The sequence below is a fragment of the Tripterygium wilfordii genome, chromosome 12 (assembly GCF_013401445.1).
Source record: "Tripterygium wilfordii isolate XIE 37 chromosome 12, ASM1340144v1, whole genome shotgun sequence".
Taxonomy (NCBI): domain Eukaryota; kingdom Viridiplantae; phylum Streptophyta; class Magnoliopsida; order Celastrales; family Celastraceae; genus Tripterygium; species Tripterygium wilfordii.
This window is the reverse complement of record NC_052243.1, coordinates 12,567,676-12,586,506: the sequence shown is the minus strand read 5'-3', so window position 1 is coordinate 12,586,506 and position 18,831 is coordinate 12,567,676. Positions and strand designations below refer to the sequence as shown.

Sequence of the window (18,831 nt, the reverse complement as noted above, 5' to 3'; positions counted from 1 at the left end):
AGTTTTCGAGAGCTCAGTTCGTGCCGGAGATTACTTGTTGACATGTGTGCTGTGGATTTATAGATTTTTTTGTACTGATTTCGATGGATTTGTGGAGCCCCCAGATCCAATTTCGATTGTGTCTTGAGTTATTGGCAAGCTTCAGGGATGGAAAAGGCTTCCCCTTTAGCTTGTTATGAAACTGAGTATCGGTTGAGGATTGTCAGCTTAATCTTTGTGTGAGATATTTGTAAATTCTACCTTCAAAGTCTGCATAACGCAAAGGTCCTCCCCAATCCCATTTTCGTTTAGTGTTGGACGCAAGTTTTTTAGAGAGGAAGAGATGGTGAATAAGTTTTGTGTTGGTTTTTGAGGGTAGCAGCGCAAGTCCTAATATAGATATGATCTCCTATGTTTAGGGAATTTAACCCCCTTGGTTTATGGTGATTCCTGCAAATCTCTCAATATGACCTGATCGCTGAACCGCATATATATGCTTCAGAAAACTAGAAACAGCATTTTTAACCCTTCAAATCTTAGAACAAATCGACATTTAACTTCTTTTAAGGGCTTTATAAGGTACACAAAAAACAGACTCCTTAAGGGTTCGCACTAAATCAAATCCAATCATCATCGTTAAAACTTAAGCCTTTGTCTTCCAAATTCAACAACAGCAACATCAAATGTCTAGGCAAATGAACAAAATTGTAAACACAGACAATGACTGCAGAGTGTAAAGAAAATTGGAATATTCTGACTAGCAAACAAGGTCCTTAGAAAAAGAAATTGTTTCAATCTTCTTCCTCGGCCTCATTCTCAGCGATGTTGAAGTACCTCAGCTCATAAACATTGCGATCTTTGTTGGATGCAATCACCCGGAGCCAATCCCTCACATTGTGCTTCTTCAAGTACTTCTTTGTCAAATACTTAAGATACCTGAATGACAGCAGAGAAAAGAGAAGTGAATGTTAAACCATGATGCTAGATCCAAAGGACCAGAATAGCAACAAGTTCTTTTTTGGTAACGTGGAACCCATCCACATGAAACACTGCCACAGCCGTGAAAACATACAGAGCCAGAAAAGTTTGATACTTCAAACATTAAGGAAAGTAACACTATGTTCCTCAACTAACTAGTGACTTAGGACAAGGCAATTCATGAAGGACAAAATTATCTAAATAACCCAACGCATGAGCAAAGGAATGGACAAGTCACGAAACAGGTGATAATCAAGTAATAAACAAATAGGTTAGTACCATGTAGTTAGCAATGACAAATGATCCACAACTGGATAAGGCAATCCTCAACACTCCCAAGAACTAAAACCCAATTGCTTACGCGAGGAATTTAACTTCAGCCTCAATTTATTAAGTGTAAAATACACTTTCCGGCCCTCGCAATTGATTAAGGTACGATACCCTCATGATTCCAAAAGGATGCAGATGATCCCATTTATCAAAATTTATTGCAACAGAGTCTTCTTTTAGACCAATGGTTTACTTAGTTAGTCAAGGTTGCATATGTATTGTTTCATGAAACCTTGAAGCTTAATGTTCTGGTACTTCCCATTCTTAACTCTTTATTAAGATGAGAACATGAACCATTACAACAAACAGTTCCAACAGGAACCACAGTGTCTGATTTAGCCCTTCCTATACACAACAAAGTTAATTCATTTTAATATGGAGAGACCACAGTACACATTTCTAAGGTTGGTAAGTCAGAAACTAGAAAATTACATAAAATTCAGACGACAAATCTCCAAAATCTAATGCACAGCATTGCCTCTTGATTTCACCATTAAAACGTAATGAAACATACACCATTAAATAACATCACCACCTCCCAAGCAGCCGGCAGATAATTGGAGGGACAACTGCTAAAAGCATCCATACTCTCAATTCTCTCAAGAATCCAAAACACCTACACTCGTCCTTACCTCAGCAGCGAAGTTTACCGCACAAGCAAGAATCATCTCAGGCTAACTAAATAAGGGAAAGAACACAACACTACTGAAAAGAAACATAAAATTCATACAATACAAACAAGGAATTCTAAAGAAGCTAACAGATAGCAAGCCAAAATAAAAGAGAGCGCAAAATTTACCGCTTGGAGAAGTTGCTGTCAGAGGTAACCGTAATCTTACTCTTCTCTCTGGTTACGGTGATGGAATCACCAAGTGCACCAGCCTTGCCTCCGACCTTGATCCTCTCCTGCAAAAATTTCTCCAGTGATGCAATGTCCATGATCTTATCCTCCACAGGCTTCCCGCAGTCGATCGTGAACGTCGCTCCCTTCTTTTTCCCCTTGGCAACCGCCGCACTTCCTCGACTCATCTTCGATTATGCTCTGCTGTACATCACCAAATGAATTCAAAAGAACATAGAAATCGAATTCATCGCACAACATACACACAACACATGACAAAATAATGATTTACCGTTAATTGCAGCAAAGATTGAACTGAGAGTTTCGGGTTCCTTTCCTACGAGCGGCTGAGAAGAGAAGGGAGAGTGTTAGTTGCTAGGGTTTAGTTTATATTAGGCGACATGTGAATATTCCCATATACGACCAGTAGAAATTAGAAAATCCCATCCCTATCCTCATTCGGATTAATATATTTTTCTTTTAAACATAGTCACTAAAATCGATAAAATTGTATAACATGAGCAATATAAATATATTTTGAGACCTTTTTTCTTTTTCTTTTTTGAGACCTGACACCAAAAAGTTGAGGGCCCAACTCGATGGAATAACTTTGTGAGTGGCTCAGGGAAGGCCTCAGCCAACCCAACTCGTTTGTAAGCCAACCGTGCCCAGTTCTACCTTAAAGCCCATTTAAGAAAATCGGCCCATATACTCCCCCCAAAACAGAATTGCAGAATCTTCAACTCAAGCAACACAAGAACATATTTTGAATCCAACAAAAGCTCGTGGAAAATACGAACAAATCCTTACACAAGCAAAAATACGGTAATAACTAATAACATGTTTCCTCAATCTCCAGACAGTTGATAGCATCCCGCGTAAAATTCCACTAGCTCAACATCGCCAAATGAGGTGATAAAAACAAAACTTGTGCATGTCCACAAGATATATTATTGCTATCCCCTATATGATACCCCTTAACAAACGGGGCACCGACACCGGCCACAGAAAGAACTATCTATTCCTTGTGAGAGAATGTATTATCATGGAGGACCTTCGCATATCGCTCGGCCTTGGCTCCACTTCTGTGGTCCCAATACTCAACCGCCGCAGCCCCAACCAATGAAGCCAGAGTAAGAGCCTGAGCATGCAACCTGAATTACATTCGGAACACAGAAAATTATCAAATTGTAAGCAAACAAGACTTGAGCATAGTTACAAGGAAATATATAACCCAAGTCTTTGGCAGATAACTAACATAGTTTGCCAAGGACTGCACAACAACAGGAGCAATGAAACATGATAAGATTCATAATACATCTAGAGTTTTCTTTTCCATTGGTTCTTTATGAATCTACTAATGCGGCCATGCCCTTCCAAGAAAAAAAAAAGAGCAATGCTTTGTCATGTCTGTTGGAACAACCTCAGAAGGACGACCTATGATGACCACAGGTATCAATCTAGTGCCTTTAGCAATTACCGATTATAGGCTTTATATTTTTCTGTTTCATCTGCATTGTTTTTGTTTGAATCAATAGTATGGGTTTTGATGTAGAAAACTATTTGTAAATCACATGCTATCTTGAATACTTCAAACATAGAATACTGCTCATAATGTTGCACTACATAAGAAATCAATGTTACAAAATAGTACAAAGATAATTCTATCAGAATGTGAAGAAACATTACAGACATTCACACATCACACACTCTTGTGGATACAGATTTCACAAGAAAAAGCCCTCAAATTTGGATGTCTTTACCTAAAAATTCGTTTGCCTAAGGCTTTGGAGTCCATTAACAAGAAATTAAGGGCTAACAATAAATCAATGTTATAAATTTAAAACAAACGAATCCTAAATTGCTTCACAGTTGCCCAAAATTACGCAGTAAAAACACAAGCCAAATTTGATTACTTGTTAAAATTGACTTCTTTCTGGATACCTTACAACAGATCAATAATTTGACAACAAAAATAAATCTCGTAAAAAATGAAGATAAAACCCAAACAAAAATCATAGGGATGTAGACCAAAAGTTTACCTAGCATGGATGATCCTCACGCTGGTTTTCATGCCAGGTTTGGACCAATTGTAGGCGATGGAACCCGTTATACCGCCAAGCCATAGACACCCTTTATTACCAAAAAAATCCCTAAAAATTGATGAAATAAAAAAATTAAAATTCCAAGAAATAGAAAAGGAAGACGAACGTACCGACAGTTTTAAGCTTGTTGTCAACGACCCATTCCCTGATAGATTGAATCTTGGACTTTGATTCCGCCATGGTTGAGAGAATGAGAGAGGAAAAAGAAAGGCAGATGGAGGGTTGGTGGCTTTGTGCTCTGAATTCTACAAAAGGCGGTTTCGTTTATAGCAAGTAATTAAGAAAACGAAGCCGAATTGTTAACCTTGAATTAAAACCAGGAGCGGAAAGTTGGGTATACCGTATACCGCTGTTTATAGCAACGTTTTCGCAACCAAACCGGTTAGGGAGCGGCTCACTGATTAAACCGGCCGGTATCTAGGAAATAAGCATCGGATTACTTTGTGCTAGCTAAAAATTAGGAGTTTTTTTTTTTTCATTTTGAGAAGAAAAAAAGAAGATTTCATTGACCAGCAAAGAGACAAGAAGGTCCGAAATTGCTCCCTCCTAAGAGCACTTGTAATGGTATTATTTTGTCGGGCTAACAAATATGTATTGAGTTTTTTGTTTTACTGATGTGACTGTATTGTGATACGTGTTTTGCTGATATGGTTGTATTGGAAGATTGTGTTTTGGTGTAGTTTTATTATGGACAATATGGAGGGAATGGGAATTTGTTGGCCTCCATGTTGGGTGGAAAGGAAAAATGTATAGGAATTTATGTTTTGTTAATGTGGCTTTATTGGGAGATGTGTTTTGTTGATGTGGCTGTATTGAGAGACGTGTTTGACTTGACTTTTTATGTAATACAGATGGGACCCAATAGTGGTTTTTGTTGGCCCAACAAAATGGGACCATTACAATTGCTCTAAAACAAGGTAATCAATTTTCGATTGACAACTACCAATCAAATTGAATTTTCATTGACATGGTTATTGGTTAACCATTCTCACAAGAGAATGAACAACGATTGTGAGAATGGCTACGACATTATCAGATCGAGAAACATGTTGACAGAATTATTATCTTTTTATATAATTGCTCATCGTAAGTATTTAATTAATTTTTTTTAAAATTAAAACAAAAAAAATTGTGAAAGTTTGAAACTGGCCTATTCGTCTAGGTCAAAGCCGGGTTGGCCAGTTCAATTCCGTTCCAACCGACTCAATGTGATATTCGTACCAAATCATGTCCCAGTCTGGATTTTCTGGTTGGACCGGCCAGCTGGTTATTCAAAAATACTAACGTAACTATGTTGTGAGATTCTTCATTTATATTAAAATTAGATTTCAGCCAATCAAGCTATGATTCATAGTCCTCCAGCCTCTCAACAACAATCAAAGATTCCTGAACTATTGAGATATTTTAGAAAATCTGTTAAAGAGAAACTGATTGAGTTGTTCTTAAATCAACTTTCAAATCCATTCACCAAAAGAAACCAAGTGTCACATTGTACACAATGAGACCCAAACATCAACTGGGTCAGCACAAGCATTGCTTCTCATGTGTTTGAGACTGGCCAAGTAGTTTCAGAAATGTACTGGGTAACCCAATTACAACAGCTTTCCCTTGAAACTCATTAGCCTGAGGTTGAGAGGGCAATGCCAAACTCAAACCTCCTCTTCAACATATGATCTTATTTCTACATCCTCAATGGCATAGAAACTAGAAGCCCTTGACCATCACAAGCCGGGTAGCTGTCACAAAGATCATTCCCCGGGCCTGATGAATTTGTGAGAATGGAGGCAAGTGATCTCTTTCCCACGCGTGAAAACGTGCTGGTACAGGATTTTCTGCTTCTTGGAAGTTCCGACCTGATGCACCGGGGATGAAATAGAAGCCGCCGCTACTTTGATCTGATGATGAGGCTACTGGCCCTAATTGAGACAAGCCTCTGTGACTGCTTGATCTTCGAGTTCCAGAAATTATTGGTGTGCGAATGCCTGATGAATTTCCAGGTTGTTGCTGTTGATAGTATGCTTGGAGAGCTTGCAGTCTATCACGGGCTCGGGCATTGCTCCCTTGGTAATGTGGAACCATTGAGGACACAACAGAGCTTCCAGCACTAGCAGTAGAACTGTATAAATGGAGTACAAATGAGATCAGGGTCAAGACAACTGGAACCATACAAAATCATCAACAAACGGAGGGGATCACAGGATACTGATAGACAAGAATGCGGCATGGACATGATAGATGGTTGTTCAGAAGAGTTCAGGTTAAATTGTTTCTGAAATTATTTCCCTTTTCGGCGAAGAAGATAAACAGTTTTTATTTTCTAGAAAACATATTACTTTTGCTAGAGAAAATGATTCAGAAAATTACCTTCGTCTTCAACAAATAAGAACAGCTGGGGAACATTCGTGAATTTTGCTAAAATGGCTTTATCTTTTGCTACTTACTGAAATAACGAGATGGGTATTCACATAGCTCCTAATTTTTTTGTGAAAACAGGAAACAGAAAATAGTTTTCTTCCTTGAAATCTGACCACAGACCAGCAACAACAGCATCCTCCAACTCCCAATTACAAACAGATTAGAAAAACATAATCTCACAGCCTCAAATTCATCAAAGAACATACCTGTGACCAACAATGAAGGGATGCATAAAAGACCCCGATCTTGGTTGATTGGATCCTATTCTGGCCGATCTTTGAGTAACAGGTGGAATTGAAGGCGGATCAGCACCATTGATACGACTGCCAGAGGAAGAAAATGGAGGAGAATGGTGCTCCCAAGTGTGATAATGGAGAGCCATGGAAGGGAAAGCATAAGAAGTGTGCATCTCGCCAGGTACTGATGGGCCATTCCAGTAATTGCTGAAATTAGAACCATCTGAAACGCTACCAGTTGAGTTTGAAGATGAAGGGTGAATGGGTCCAAAATAAGTAATATATGGGCATGAATGTGTAGCAGAGGAAACAGCAGTATGTTCAGCATAAATAGTTTATTGTCCCAGTAGATCATGATCTGCATTGCAATTTCAGCGCATTTAAGTATTTAACCACAGTGCCTCCCACTAATAATCATTAGTTGAGCAGAATAAATGAAGAAAACCTTACATCCAGCTGATGAAAAGTCCCTGCAAGAACAAATGACCCAGATTGTTAAACAGGAACAAATTTGCTTTCTAAACAGTAGGTATATGGAGACAGAGAGAGAGCAAAAATTTTCACTAGTAAAAATATGGGAAACTAAAAGATAACTGTTTCTTGCTAATTAAAAGAAATAAACGCACATTCTCTTTTAAAGAGAAAGAAACTGTAAACAAACAAACCAATCCCAAATGGAACAATTTCGCTTGGCAATCTGTGAAACAAATGAACTAATCTGAAGCTTGATGCTGGATTCATTTGACTTCTGTCCTTGAGCACAGGCATAGTTGCCACTATTAATATCAAGAGCACAACACAACCCTTTCTTTATCCAACAACTGCCCCTCACAGGCCCCACAACAACAATAGCCTAGTACAGTGGACTTGAAATGGAATGCATATTATGTATTGTTGCCTGTGAAAGTTACTTTTAATGCAAATAAGGATTATAAATAACAAATGAATATGATCAATTTTGATTATTGAACTAAGGGGCAAGAAATCATTTTTCTCAGTACATTTTTTATGACAACCAATCAGGACAAAAATATTTTTGCCCCTAAATATAACAAACTGCACAGATTGATTCTTATAAGACATTAAAAATGAATCGAGCACAGGCATAGTCAATGTGGTTTACGCAAGGATATCAACAACATAAATATTCTTTTATTAATACATTCGCTATGCAGAAAATGATTTCCCAAGAAAAGCAATTGGTGCTAAATTTCCATCCACCAAAGGGCAAGTAAGATAAGACCAGTAATAGCCAGCTTATAATTAGATGTCTTATTATCAATGCTACCATCATAAATTCTAAGTTTTAACTACTTCTATGATCTTTGCTGCGCAACATAAACATAAAAGTTAAAGAAGCAATATAAACAACCAAGTTGTGACATATTTTGTATGAGCACTTTTCAGAAACATAAAAGGTCACTGAGTAACTATTTTACTATATAAAGTGGTGTATAAACTATTTTGTCCCTTCACTGACTACTGTAAGATTATAGTGTTGTCCTTAAATCCAAAAATAATAATGTGTGGTTATACTTATTCAAAAGATGAAGGAAACCGAATTAAGCTGCCAAATGGACACCAATGAACTCCAAAAGACTGCCAAAGCATCAAAGATCAAATTGAATACAGTAAGTAATATGGAGAGATGTAAATATAATAATATGCCTGCAAAAGCAACACAAACACAGTAACAGGGGTAACTGGCCCACAAATAAATCCGAAAATAGAACAATCAATAGATCTCATAGAGACATCAGCTGTACAAACATATAGATGTGCATTCCCCAGAAGTTCATAATCACCAGGCAGGCTGGTGCATCATAAGAATGATATGCGTGTGTTCATGAAGCTAAGAATGCAGCCAACAATAGTTACAATACTTCAAATAATTTATAAGGCAGCGTCATACGTGTCGATAGTTATCTAGCCTAGCAGCCTGCTTTACCAATGTTAACTAATTACTAGCGGCAAACGACATTTTAGAAGATCGACCTATCAATGATGCGAGCATCAGATGGTGGCTTGACTACAGACCACTTCTCAAACTTAAAATACCTATGACTCAGAGTTTCAGACATTAGCCATGGCCCCTAATAATTACTTTTCCAAAGAAGAAATACAGACTTATTTAAAATACCTTGAAAAAAAGTTACTAAGCTAAGGAGAAAGTCTAATTCAGGAAAGCTTCATTGTTCATAGGTTTCCTCTTGTGTTTGTTAAAGAAGAAAAAGTTTAAACTACATACTAAAAAGTACTGCATCTTGAAAAGAACTTTCACCTAACTTAACCTTTTCTTCTCCAAAGTCTACGAAAAAGAGTACGAGATATTACATGGAATTAGAGAGTAATCCAAGGATATAGTAAACGAGTCACCAAACTTTTTGTTCATTCTAAAAGAACTTGTTGCCACACCAAGTACGTACAAATCAGAAACAGTTATAAGACGGCTAGATTAATAGCCGACGTGAAATTGGCCGATAATCAGAACTACAAACACAGACTTAGTTTCTTATAAGTTTAATTTTTAGCAAAAACTAGTAAACTACATGATTAAGAGCTTTTAACAGAATAATGCTTCTTTGGGGGGCAGTGTGTTTTGGGGGGATGATTGTGCTCACCATTTCAGAGTAGCCTAGATCATGGAGGTCCTCATCATGTGTCCAGTCATCCATGCTAAATTCAGTAACAGTACGACTGCCATTTGAATAAAGCCACTGACCTTTCTCAATTTTGCGACAATTAGGGCATTGCATTGCACCTTTTATATTGAATGCTGAACCAATGCAATCTGCAGATGAGCATAGTAAACTATGTATAAGCATAAGAACAAAAGAAAAATGAAGTGTGCAGTCTGCTAATATGACAATCGTTCAATGTCAAACTGGCAATAATCAAGGAAACATAATGCAAGGCTCCAATAAGCAAACTAACAAACTAGTGATGTCTAAGGAGCATGCATAAACTACATTTGGAGAGGCACTCCGTTCAGCTAACCTGAGTCTACCAGCTCCTCAAACATAAAATTTAAACAAAAAGCTATCCACCAATTCAAAATCTTCTGCTCGCAATACTCTCGTTTCTTTCATCAGAAGAAGAAAACTGCAAAAAAACTTCCATGTCAATGAGATCGATGGATCATCATCACCCAGATCTCAAACCTTATCAATCCCAAACATATTCAAAGTCACTCAAATATGGAATTGAAATCTTGTTCTCACTAAGATGATATATTTAAACAAACCAACATGTTTAAAAAGTTAAGACCCCGTTTGCTGGCTGAAATGTGCAACATCAAAAGTATAGCTGAGCTTACCTGATTTAACCAACTTAAGCTAAAACTACAATCTGTTAATCCAAATTCTGAATCTAATTCTCATACTGCTCTGGTATTTTTTCGGCTTGATCAAGAAAATCCAATAAAAAAATTTCAGAATTGGAAACGCCGATAAGATCAACAATCAACATTACAAACAGATTACAATGTTACCAACCTAGAAAACAAAATCCAAATTCCCACAACTGCGCAATCCAAAATCCTCCCTTACCCAGATGGAATTTGTGGCCGCATTGAAGCTTAGCCCATGATCGGTCCCCATTGTCGGTGACCGCCTCGAGGCAAATCGAGCACGATACCGACCCAAAACTCTTGCCACCACCTCCTCCTCCACCGCCACCGCCACAAGCCCCACCATCATCAACAATCACATCATCTTTACCGCCAAGCCCCATAATCGCAGCCCAATCCCCACGAATCTGAACAACCAAACCCCCTTCAACGCAAAAACGTCACAGCGCACCACCTCTATCTTCCAATCTGTGATAAGATCCATTTGTATTATTAGTTCTGTTAATAGTTCTAATAATAGAAATAATTCTATCAGTAGCAGCTATGAGAATTGATATGTAAAATGTCCGTAATGTCCTTCTATATCAGTCTATTTTCTGTTTACCGTTAATGGATTTTAGATGCTTAGCTTGTACGGAGCTTATGACATTTTGACGGAATACATTTCTTCTTCTTCGTTCTTCCATTCCATTTCTTTCTGTATACGGTAAAGGTAGAAATGGGGTTATCATTCTGTTATCAAATTATGACTTAACTTACAAAATTAACAACAATCACGATCTCGTCTGGAATTCAGAGATTCAATTCATCGTTTTAACATGGAGACAAGACAATCCTGGATCTAGTTCTAGTTCCCATTAGAAGTATGATCCTAGCGGTTATCGTCAGAGTTGTTACTGGGGGATCGTAGCATCTCCATCCGAGAAACTAGTTCCTGCTTTATCTGCTCCCGCGAAAAGAGTTCTTCCATCATCCGCCCCTGATCCAGCACCTGCTGCTGCAAGGTATTGATCTGCTGCTGCTGATGCTGATGCTGCAGCTGTTCTTCGAACTGATCCCGTAACTCGAAGTGCATCCGAGCCACAATATCCTCTATCATCTGCCGCGACAAAAGCAGGAGGTTGCATAATTTACATGGAATGAAAATGGAAAACCAATTTAACCTTTTACTGCACTTAAAGACCGCCACCCTTCAAAAAAACAGGGGTAACTGCCCCGCAAATAAATCCTAAAATAAAAAAATCAATAGATCTCACGGAGAAGTATTTTAATGCTTTCTTGGAGGGCAGTGTGTTTTGGGAGGATGATTGCGCTCACCGTTTCAAAGTAGCCTAGATCATGAAGGTCCTCATCATGCGTCCAGTCATCCATGCTAAATTCAGGAACAGTAGGCTTGCCATTCGCATAAAGCCACTGGCCGTTCTCAACTTTGCGACAATTAGGGCATTGCATTGCATCTTTTATATTGAAGGCCGAACCAATGCAATCTGCAGATGATCACAGTAAACTATGTATAACATAAGCATGAGAACAAAAGAAAAATGAAGTGTGCAGTCTGCTAATATATTGGCACAGATAATCGTTCAATGTAAAACAGGCAATATAATTGAGTAAACATAATGCAAGACTCCAATAAGCAAACGAATGACATTTAAGGAGCACGCATAAACTACATTTGGAGAGACTCTCAAAGATGGAAAATAACTAAAGAAGCATCACCAAAAGCGTACAGGAGTTACAAACAATATGATTGACTCCACAAAATTTCAGAGAAACGCAGGGGGTGCTGGGGATGGAGAGCTACCGAGGCCTGTTCTTATAGGGCGTATTACTCGAGTAGACATCATGTCAGTGTTTTCATCAAAATATCCGTTCAGCTAACCCGAGTCTACCAGCTCCTCGAACAAAAAATTTAAACAAAAAGCAATCCACCAATTCAAAATCTTATGCTCGCAATACCCTCGTTTCTATCATCATCAGAAGCAAACCCAAAAAAATTTCCATGCCAATGAATCATCATCAATTCAACACCCAGATTTCAAACCTTATCAGTCCCAAACATATTCAAAGTCACTCATATATGGAATTGAATTCTTATTCTCACTTAGATGATATATTTCAACAAACCAAAATGTTTAAAAAGTTAAGACCCCGTTTGCTGGCTGAGACTTTAATTCTACTGTGCAAAGGCAAAAAGTATAGCTGAGCTAACCTGATTTAACCAACTTAAGCTAAAACTACAATCTGTTGATCCAAATTCCGAATCTAATTCTCATACTGCTCTAGTTTTTTGTCAGCTTGACAAAGAAAATCCAATATATATTGTCAGAATTGGAAATCGCCGATAAGATCAACAATCAACATTACAAGCTGATTACAATGTTACCAACCCAGAAAACAAAATCCAAATTCCCACAACTGCGCAATCCAAAATCCAATTCTCCCTTACCCAGATGGAATTCGTGACCGCATTGAAGCTTAGCCCATGATCGGTCCCCATTGTCAGTGACAGCCTCAAGGCAAATCTAGCACGAGACCGACCCTAAACTCTTGCCACAACAAGGCCCACCGTCACCATCATCAACAATCACATCATCGTCACCGCCAATCCCCATAATCGCAGCCCAATCCCCACCAATCGGAACAACTAAATCCCCTTCAAAGCAAAAACGCCACAAAACACAACCTTTATCTTCCAATCTGTGATAAAATTATGATTTAACTTATAAAAATATTAGAGCATCTCCAACGAGGGCATCAAATGAGGATTCAAAAACCCTAGCTGCCATTTTGCACTGATAAACAAGTGAAGGTGATTCAGATGGTCAAATTTGGTAGCTGTGCTGGTGTCTCTCTTGGCGCGGCTAGGGTTCATGTTTTGTGTTTTTTGGTGCGAAGCTTTGCCTTGCTGGACATTGACATAAGTATCTGGAAGCTTCAGTTAAAGTGCACCGTTTCACTAAGTTGCTCAGCGCACCGTTTCGAAATTCAAACAAGCAATTCAAATATGATTGTAGAATTGTTTTATTTTTGTATATGAAAAAAATAGAATCATTATTATTATAAATCTAATCAAGGTATGATCATCGTCTAATGGTGAAATTACAGCCAAACCATAGAAACTCAAGAAGTTTTGAATTCGATTTCCACCGGTCAAAAATTTCTGTACGCTCAGATCTGATGTTCTAAATTAAGTTAAACTCATATATAATATCTAAAGGTAATAATATATGATGTCATTATCGGTTATCAATATTATCTAATATGCATTAGCCTTCCAGAGCCACAAGCAACAATAAGAATTAGAATGGCCTAAAATGGCTTTTCCTCTTTCCTCCAATAAAGATTCAAATGCATATAGTTAATACATATGACAATGGAACCTAAGAAAAACACAGCAAGCATAACAACTTCCAAGGGGAAAAAAAAAGTCTGATTTTTATATAAGCAAAGCTTCCCAATTGCAGCTTCTGCAGTCTTAGGCCTACGCGCGCGAAGGCAACATCCTCTTAGTTGTCTCATATTTGTCTAGGCATAATAATTTAAGCTTGCTTTCTTCTTTGCTTGAACCTGAATTATACCTTCATTGAAATCCTCATGGTTAACCTGCAACCAAAAAAACATATGGATAACAAAAATCAGTACCTACTCCCATTAAAGCTCCAACAAAAACACAAACTTTTGTTGAAGTAAGTTTGTAAGAGTCTCCTAGTCATACTGAACCGTCTGTAGACGGGCAAAGAATAAGTGAACGGCATGAATCAGAATATCAGCGACAGTAAGCATTGCAATTATTCCAGTATAGAGGTGGTGCTTACAAGGATAACGGCCTCTTCTTTTACATCGTCTACTGAACGAATTGTCAAAGATGAAGCACATAATCTAACCACATGTTGCATTGGGGAACAACAAGCAGCTCAGCTGGCAGGGATTCCCACCCCCCGGAGTCGGGTAATGGGTTCGAACCCCTTCCCACTTGAATATGTGTAAAATTGTATATTTAAACCACATGTTGCATTGGCCTTTTAAATATCCAGCTGATTTTAGTGATGATATAATCTTCCGACTTACATATTTTATTCAAAATAAGAGAGACGAAAGGGCGGTAAAAAAAAACAGAGAGAGAGACTAGAGAGTGAGCACCTCAGTTGCATCTCTACGAAGAGCTAGCATGCCTGCCTCTACACAAACAGCTTTAAGTTGTGCTCCATTGAAATCATCAGTAGACCGTGCTAACTCCTCAAAATTGACATCAGGATGAACATTCATTTTCCTCGAGTGGATCTATATAAAAATGCTTCAATAAACATACACCATATCCAAGGAAGTAATGCACAATGTCAAAAAAGAAACAGTGCACAGAGACATACCTGCAAGATTCGTGCTCTTGCTTCCTCAGTGGGGTGTGGAAACTCAATTTTACGATCCAATCGACCAGAACGCATAAGGGCAGGATCCAGAATATCAGCCCGGTTTGTAGCAGCTATCACCTGCAAGCAATCCCATTTTTCTAATCAGAGAACAATGGCCATTTAGAGTGCCACATTATTGCTAGGCAAACTTTGCATCAACTAACCTTAATCCGGTCATCACTGCTAAAACCATCTAGCTGATTGAGCAATTCCAACATTGTTCGCTGCACCTCTCTGTCCCCACTGACTTCACTGGATTAACAAAACAAATACCCCCAATAAAAGATTTACAATCAGAAATCTTTCTAAAATAAACTTAAACACCCCAACGCAAAAGAACCCTGTCGAAACTGGCAAACATATGATAGCCAAACAACTAGAGATCTCAAGAAGTTTAACTCATTATGTACCTGTCAAACCGTTTTGTGCCGATTGCATCAATTTCATCAATAAAAATTATGCAGGGAGATTTCTCTTTCGCAAGCTCAAAAGCATCACGTACAAGCTTTGCTCCATCTCCAATGAACATCTAAACATATACCAACTGATTATTTTTCTGGAGGAGCAATATGTGGGATGGACAATTGTAAACAAAGCACAAAGTAGTAACTCTATAGATCTAGGGCTGGTATGTTTACTTTCATAACTTGTGCTTTCCATTAGATGTGAAACAGTAATTTTAACGATCTGGGTTTGAAAATTTGATTGTCCATAACAAAAGTACCATGGCAGCCGACTAATTTTGAATGTCAGGAATAAAGGTAGAAAACACATAGATAACAAATAATAACCAAAAGGATCAAGAAGGAATTAGTGAATTACTAGGGAAGAAGTGAAGATACGAATCTTTGACAGTTAAAACGCAATAATAAACAAATGTGACGTAATTACAGACCTGGACAAGTTGTGGACCAGCCAGTTTCAAAAAAGTGGCATTTGTTTGGGCCGCACAAGCGCGAGCCATCAAAGTTTTCCCAGTCCCAGGAGGTCCATACAAAAGCACTCCCTTGGGTGGACGAACACCTAACTTTTGAAAACGCTCCTTGTGTGTCATTGGTAAAACTATAGCTTCAACAAGTTCTTGGATCTGTGATAACATAAATACCAGAGTTATAAAATGTGGCAATTTCAACTAATAATTAAGAGAAACGCATAAACGAAACAAAAATAAAGCATACCTGCTTCTCCAACCCTCCGATATCACTGTAGTCTTCAGTTGGTTTCTCATCGACCTCCATAGCTTTCACTCGTGAGTCATACTCAGATGGCAAAGTATCCAAGATCAGATAGCTATCCTTGTTTACACCAACCAAATCACCAGGCTTCAGCTTGTCAGGGTCAACAAGCCCCACAACAGGCAAGAAAATTGTCTGCAATCAAAAACTATCATTTCCAGAGCATAAGGAGAATAGTCAAAATGAACTATGAACTCAATAGTAAATTTCATTTATTTTCTTTGGGGGTGGGCAAGCTACAGAAAGGAAAAGATCAGGTCGTTCTGGTTCTCATTTAATGTTCTGTCAATCTATGGACTATGGGCAACATAAAAATGGTAATATACAATAATAATTGATTAATAAAGCAAAATCTAATTAAACAGAAGAGAGAAAAACAAAAAATAACCTATAAAAGATAGTAACAACAAAGGCAACCAAGACCAATTTCTAGGCCTCTACATGGATCCTCTTCAAGGTAAAGTTAATAAAACCAAACTCTACGTTGAGAGAAGCGTTAATGTACATGACATATCAGAAATATGAGTATTAGACGTGGCATGAAAAAAAAATCCTAGGTATGAACTTTGGATATTAGTAAGAGAAGATAAATATGTGACAATTTACGAGCATCTGAATGCAGAAACCACACAAAAGGAACTTCGAATATGATTTCTGCCAATCAAATACTCAAATAGGGAAAGGAACAATAGGATTAGGGAGATTGCAGTTTTAGACTGGAAGGAACAGTAATGGAGAAATCATGCACTACATTTACATTTTACAATTAATTTTTCCAAAATTAGAAAAATTCATAAGAGCAGGGCTTTAGATATGATGAATCAAATACTCAACTATTATGCATGATGATTATAACTTGAGTGGTTCAAACAACACATATTTCAAGATCATAAGGAGAAACTAGATAAGATGCCTATTAAAAATGTAACATCACAATGCCGCTTATCCCTTAGGGCTTGCCTTCCTTTGAAAGATAAAAGAATGTTCACCTGACGTGTAGATGTTTTCAGCACAACACATTTCCCTTTTCTTTGTGAGTCAAGATCAATATTTGCCCCATCTTCCTCAGCTTCATCCTCTGGGTTCATTTCCAGAATCTGTAAGCATAAATTTAATTGAAGTGAGAGCACAACAAAGGTTAAAACTTGTGGTACGATAACCAACTTCAAAAGCCACTCCAGGCCTACAGTGGTGGCATTGCTGCTCATGAAAATTGAAATAATATATCATATCGAGCCATCATTCACACAAATCACCAGCATAGGCTTAAAACTAAAATCCAGCTACTTCGCCACTGCTAAGATTCCAGGCATTGTGAATCAGGAAAAGAATAAAACAATCATTAACATGTAATTGATGATAAGATATGTGCAATTTTGACTGCTGCAATATCCAAAGGAACTGAGTCATTCAAATTTGAAATTAAGCTTCTACATCTAATACAAAGAATTCAGGTCAGTAATCAATTTACTACAAAACATTATGCTAAAATGATCTTTTCAGCCCAAATTCCAAAAAATCCTACGGTCTTCGTTGTCGAATGGTTGAAGTCACTGGTTTTTTAAGTTACACAAAGCCTTTGAACCAATTCATATTCGGATCAACCAGACTGTACCTGTACAAATCTTTGCGGGCCTTTACAGTGGCCTAATAAAACTTTGTACACCTCCGATTTACTTAAAAGTTCAAAAATTTCCTCTCTCACCCCTACACACAGAAGCTGATTCTTGATCACTCAAAAAAAATTTGGGCTCATCGCCCATACAGCTGGGTTCCTACAAACACCATGGTTCCCAAAATTTGGAAGTGCGAACACGAATCCTTTTTTCATAATTTACAATGCACATCAAACTTACATTCCATAAATTGCAAAAACTAGCACTGATGTTGCATGAACACATGAAAAGAAAGGATAATAGAATCAATAAATTACCTCAACAATGTTCCCAACCAAGTATGGCAGCTGCTTGTTGAGCTTAATCTTCTCCTGATTTTCCTTTATCTTCTCCTTGTATGACTCTAAATCAAGATTCGTCCTCTGCAACTCCTCCTATATGCACAAAAATAAAAAAATAAAAACACACAAAAAAAATATAGTAGTCAAACCAAATACCAATTATTCCCCAAAATCTGAAACTACCCTAAAATTCGAATTTCTATACTTTACTACATAATAATTTATTAATTTTCAAAAAGAACGGAATTTAATTAAAAAAACGATTTCGTTACATCCTAAGAATAGAGGCAATAGCAATAGAAATGCCTAAATTACAATTAAGCTTACATCTACACATATATGCAAAGGCATAACAATAAATATAGAGAGAGATCGAAACCTTGAGTATACGAATCTCGTTATCGAGTAGACGAGAAGCTCTGACGACATCCTCGGTAGTCATGGAAGCTAGTTGGTCCTCTTCGAAGCTCGTGTCTTCAACCATTGTCGTCGCCATCGCCGATTGATTCCTTGAGTAAGTTCTCAGAGAAGACAGCGGGTTTTAATTTGTAGACAAAACGGAATTTCTACTCTCTTTTTTGTTCCTCGTTTCTCTACTTGTTGCCGAAGAAAACAGTGGACATTGGGCCAGGACTCGTTTCAGTGGACTATTTTTGGGCCAACTGTATTGGGCTCAAGGGCCTCAGTGGGCTAACATTTCTGTTCTTTTTTTTTTATTAAGCATTTCAGGCTTAAGCAGTTAAGCTTACCTATAAAAAACACAGTACTTGTTTCAGTGGGCTAATATTTTTAGGCCCATCAACTTGGGCTTTAAGGCATCGAGTGGGATTGTTGTATTTACTATTTGTTTTCCTTTTTTTTTTTTAATTAAGTTCCAAATAGCGTGGGGGTTTTAATTTTAGATGAAACTCATGAAAGTACTGAAAGTGGAGAAATTATTTAATGGTTCTAGCACATCATGTTGTATGTTGATCAGTTGATGTGATTTATCATA

The 18,831-nt window shown here is 37.7% G+C and overlaps 3 protein-coding genes and 1 pseudogene across 4 annotated transcripts; all 4 read right to left on the bottom strand.

Moving 5' to 3' along the window:
- Positions 1-585: 585 nt before the first annotated feature.
- Positions 586-2,579, bottom strand: LOC120011125 (60S ribosomal protein L22-2). Of its 2 annotated transcripts, none has more exons than XM_038862181.1 (3): positions 2,421-2,579; positions 2,087-2,329; positions 586-915 (listed from the first exon to the last, which is right to left on the bottom strand). In XM_038862181.1, exons 2-3 carry the CDS (start codon positions 2,314-2,316, stop codon positions 771-773), a joined length of 375 nt encoding a protein of 124 aa, XP_038718109.1. In that variant the 5' UTR covers positions 2,317-2,329; positions 2,421-2,579; the 3' UTR covers positions 586-770. The 2 variants fall into 2 exon arrangements, with proteins under 2 accessions (XP_038718109.1, XP_038718111.1); XM_038862183.1 differs by having other exon boundaries at positions 2,087-2,332; positions 2,421-2,574.
- A 287-nt stretch (positions 2,580-2,866) lies between these two features.
- On the bottom strand, positions 2,867-4,511 carry LOC120011126. Its single transcript, XM_038862184.1, has 3 exons — positions 4,344-4,511; positions 4,171-4,261; positions 2,867-3,282 (listed from the first exon to the last, which is right to left on the bottom strand). The coding sequence occupies exons 1-3, from the start codon at positions 4,411-4,413 to the stop codon at positions 3,147-3,149; spliced, it is 297 nt and encodes a 98-aa protein (XP_038718112.1). The 5' UTR covers positions 4,414-4,511; the 3' UTR covers positions 2,867-3,146.
- Positions 4,512-5,669: 1,158 nt separating this feature from the next.
- Positions 5,670-13,146, bottom strand: LOC120011066 (annotated as a pseudogene).
- A 368-nt stretch (positions 13,147-13,514) lies between these two features.
- Positions 13,515-18,410, bottom strand: LOC120010256 (26S proteasome regulatory subunit 6A homolog). The gene is made up of 10 exons (XM_038860993.1): positions 18,217-18,410; positions 17,814-17,930; positions 16,870-16,977; positions 15,824-16,015; positions 15,541-15,732; positions 15,056-15,174; positions 14,810-14,897; positions 14,604-14,723; positions 14,377-14,517; positions 13,515-13,839 (listed from the first exon to the last, which is right to left on the bottom strand). The coding sequence occupies exons 1-10, from the start codon at positions 18,331-18,333 to the stop codon at positions 13,762-13,764; spliced, it is 1,272 nt and encodes a 423-aa protein (XP_038716921.1). The 5' UTR covers positions 18,334-18,410; the 3' UTR covers positions 13,515-13,761.
- Positions 18,411-18,831: the final 421 nt, after the last annotated feature.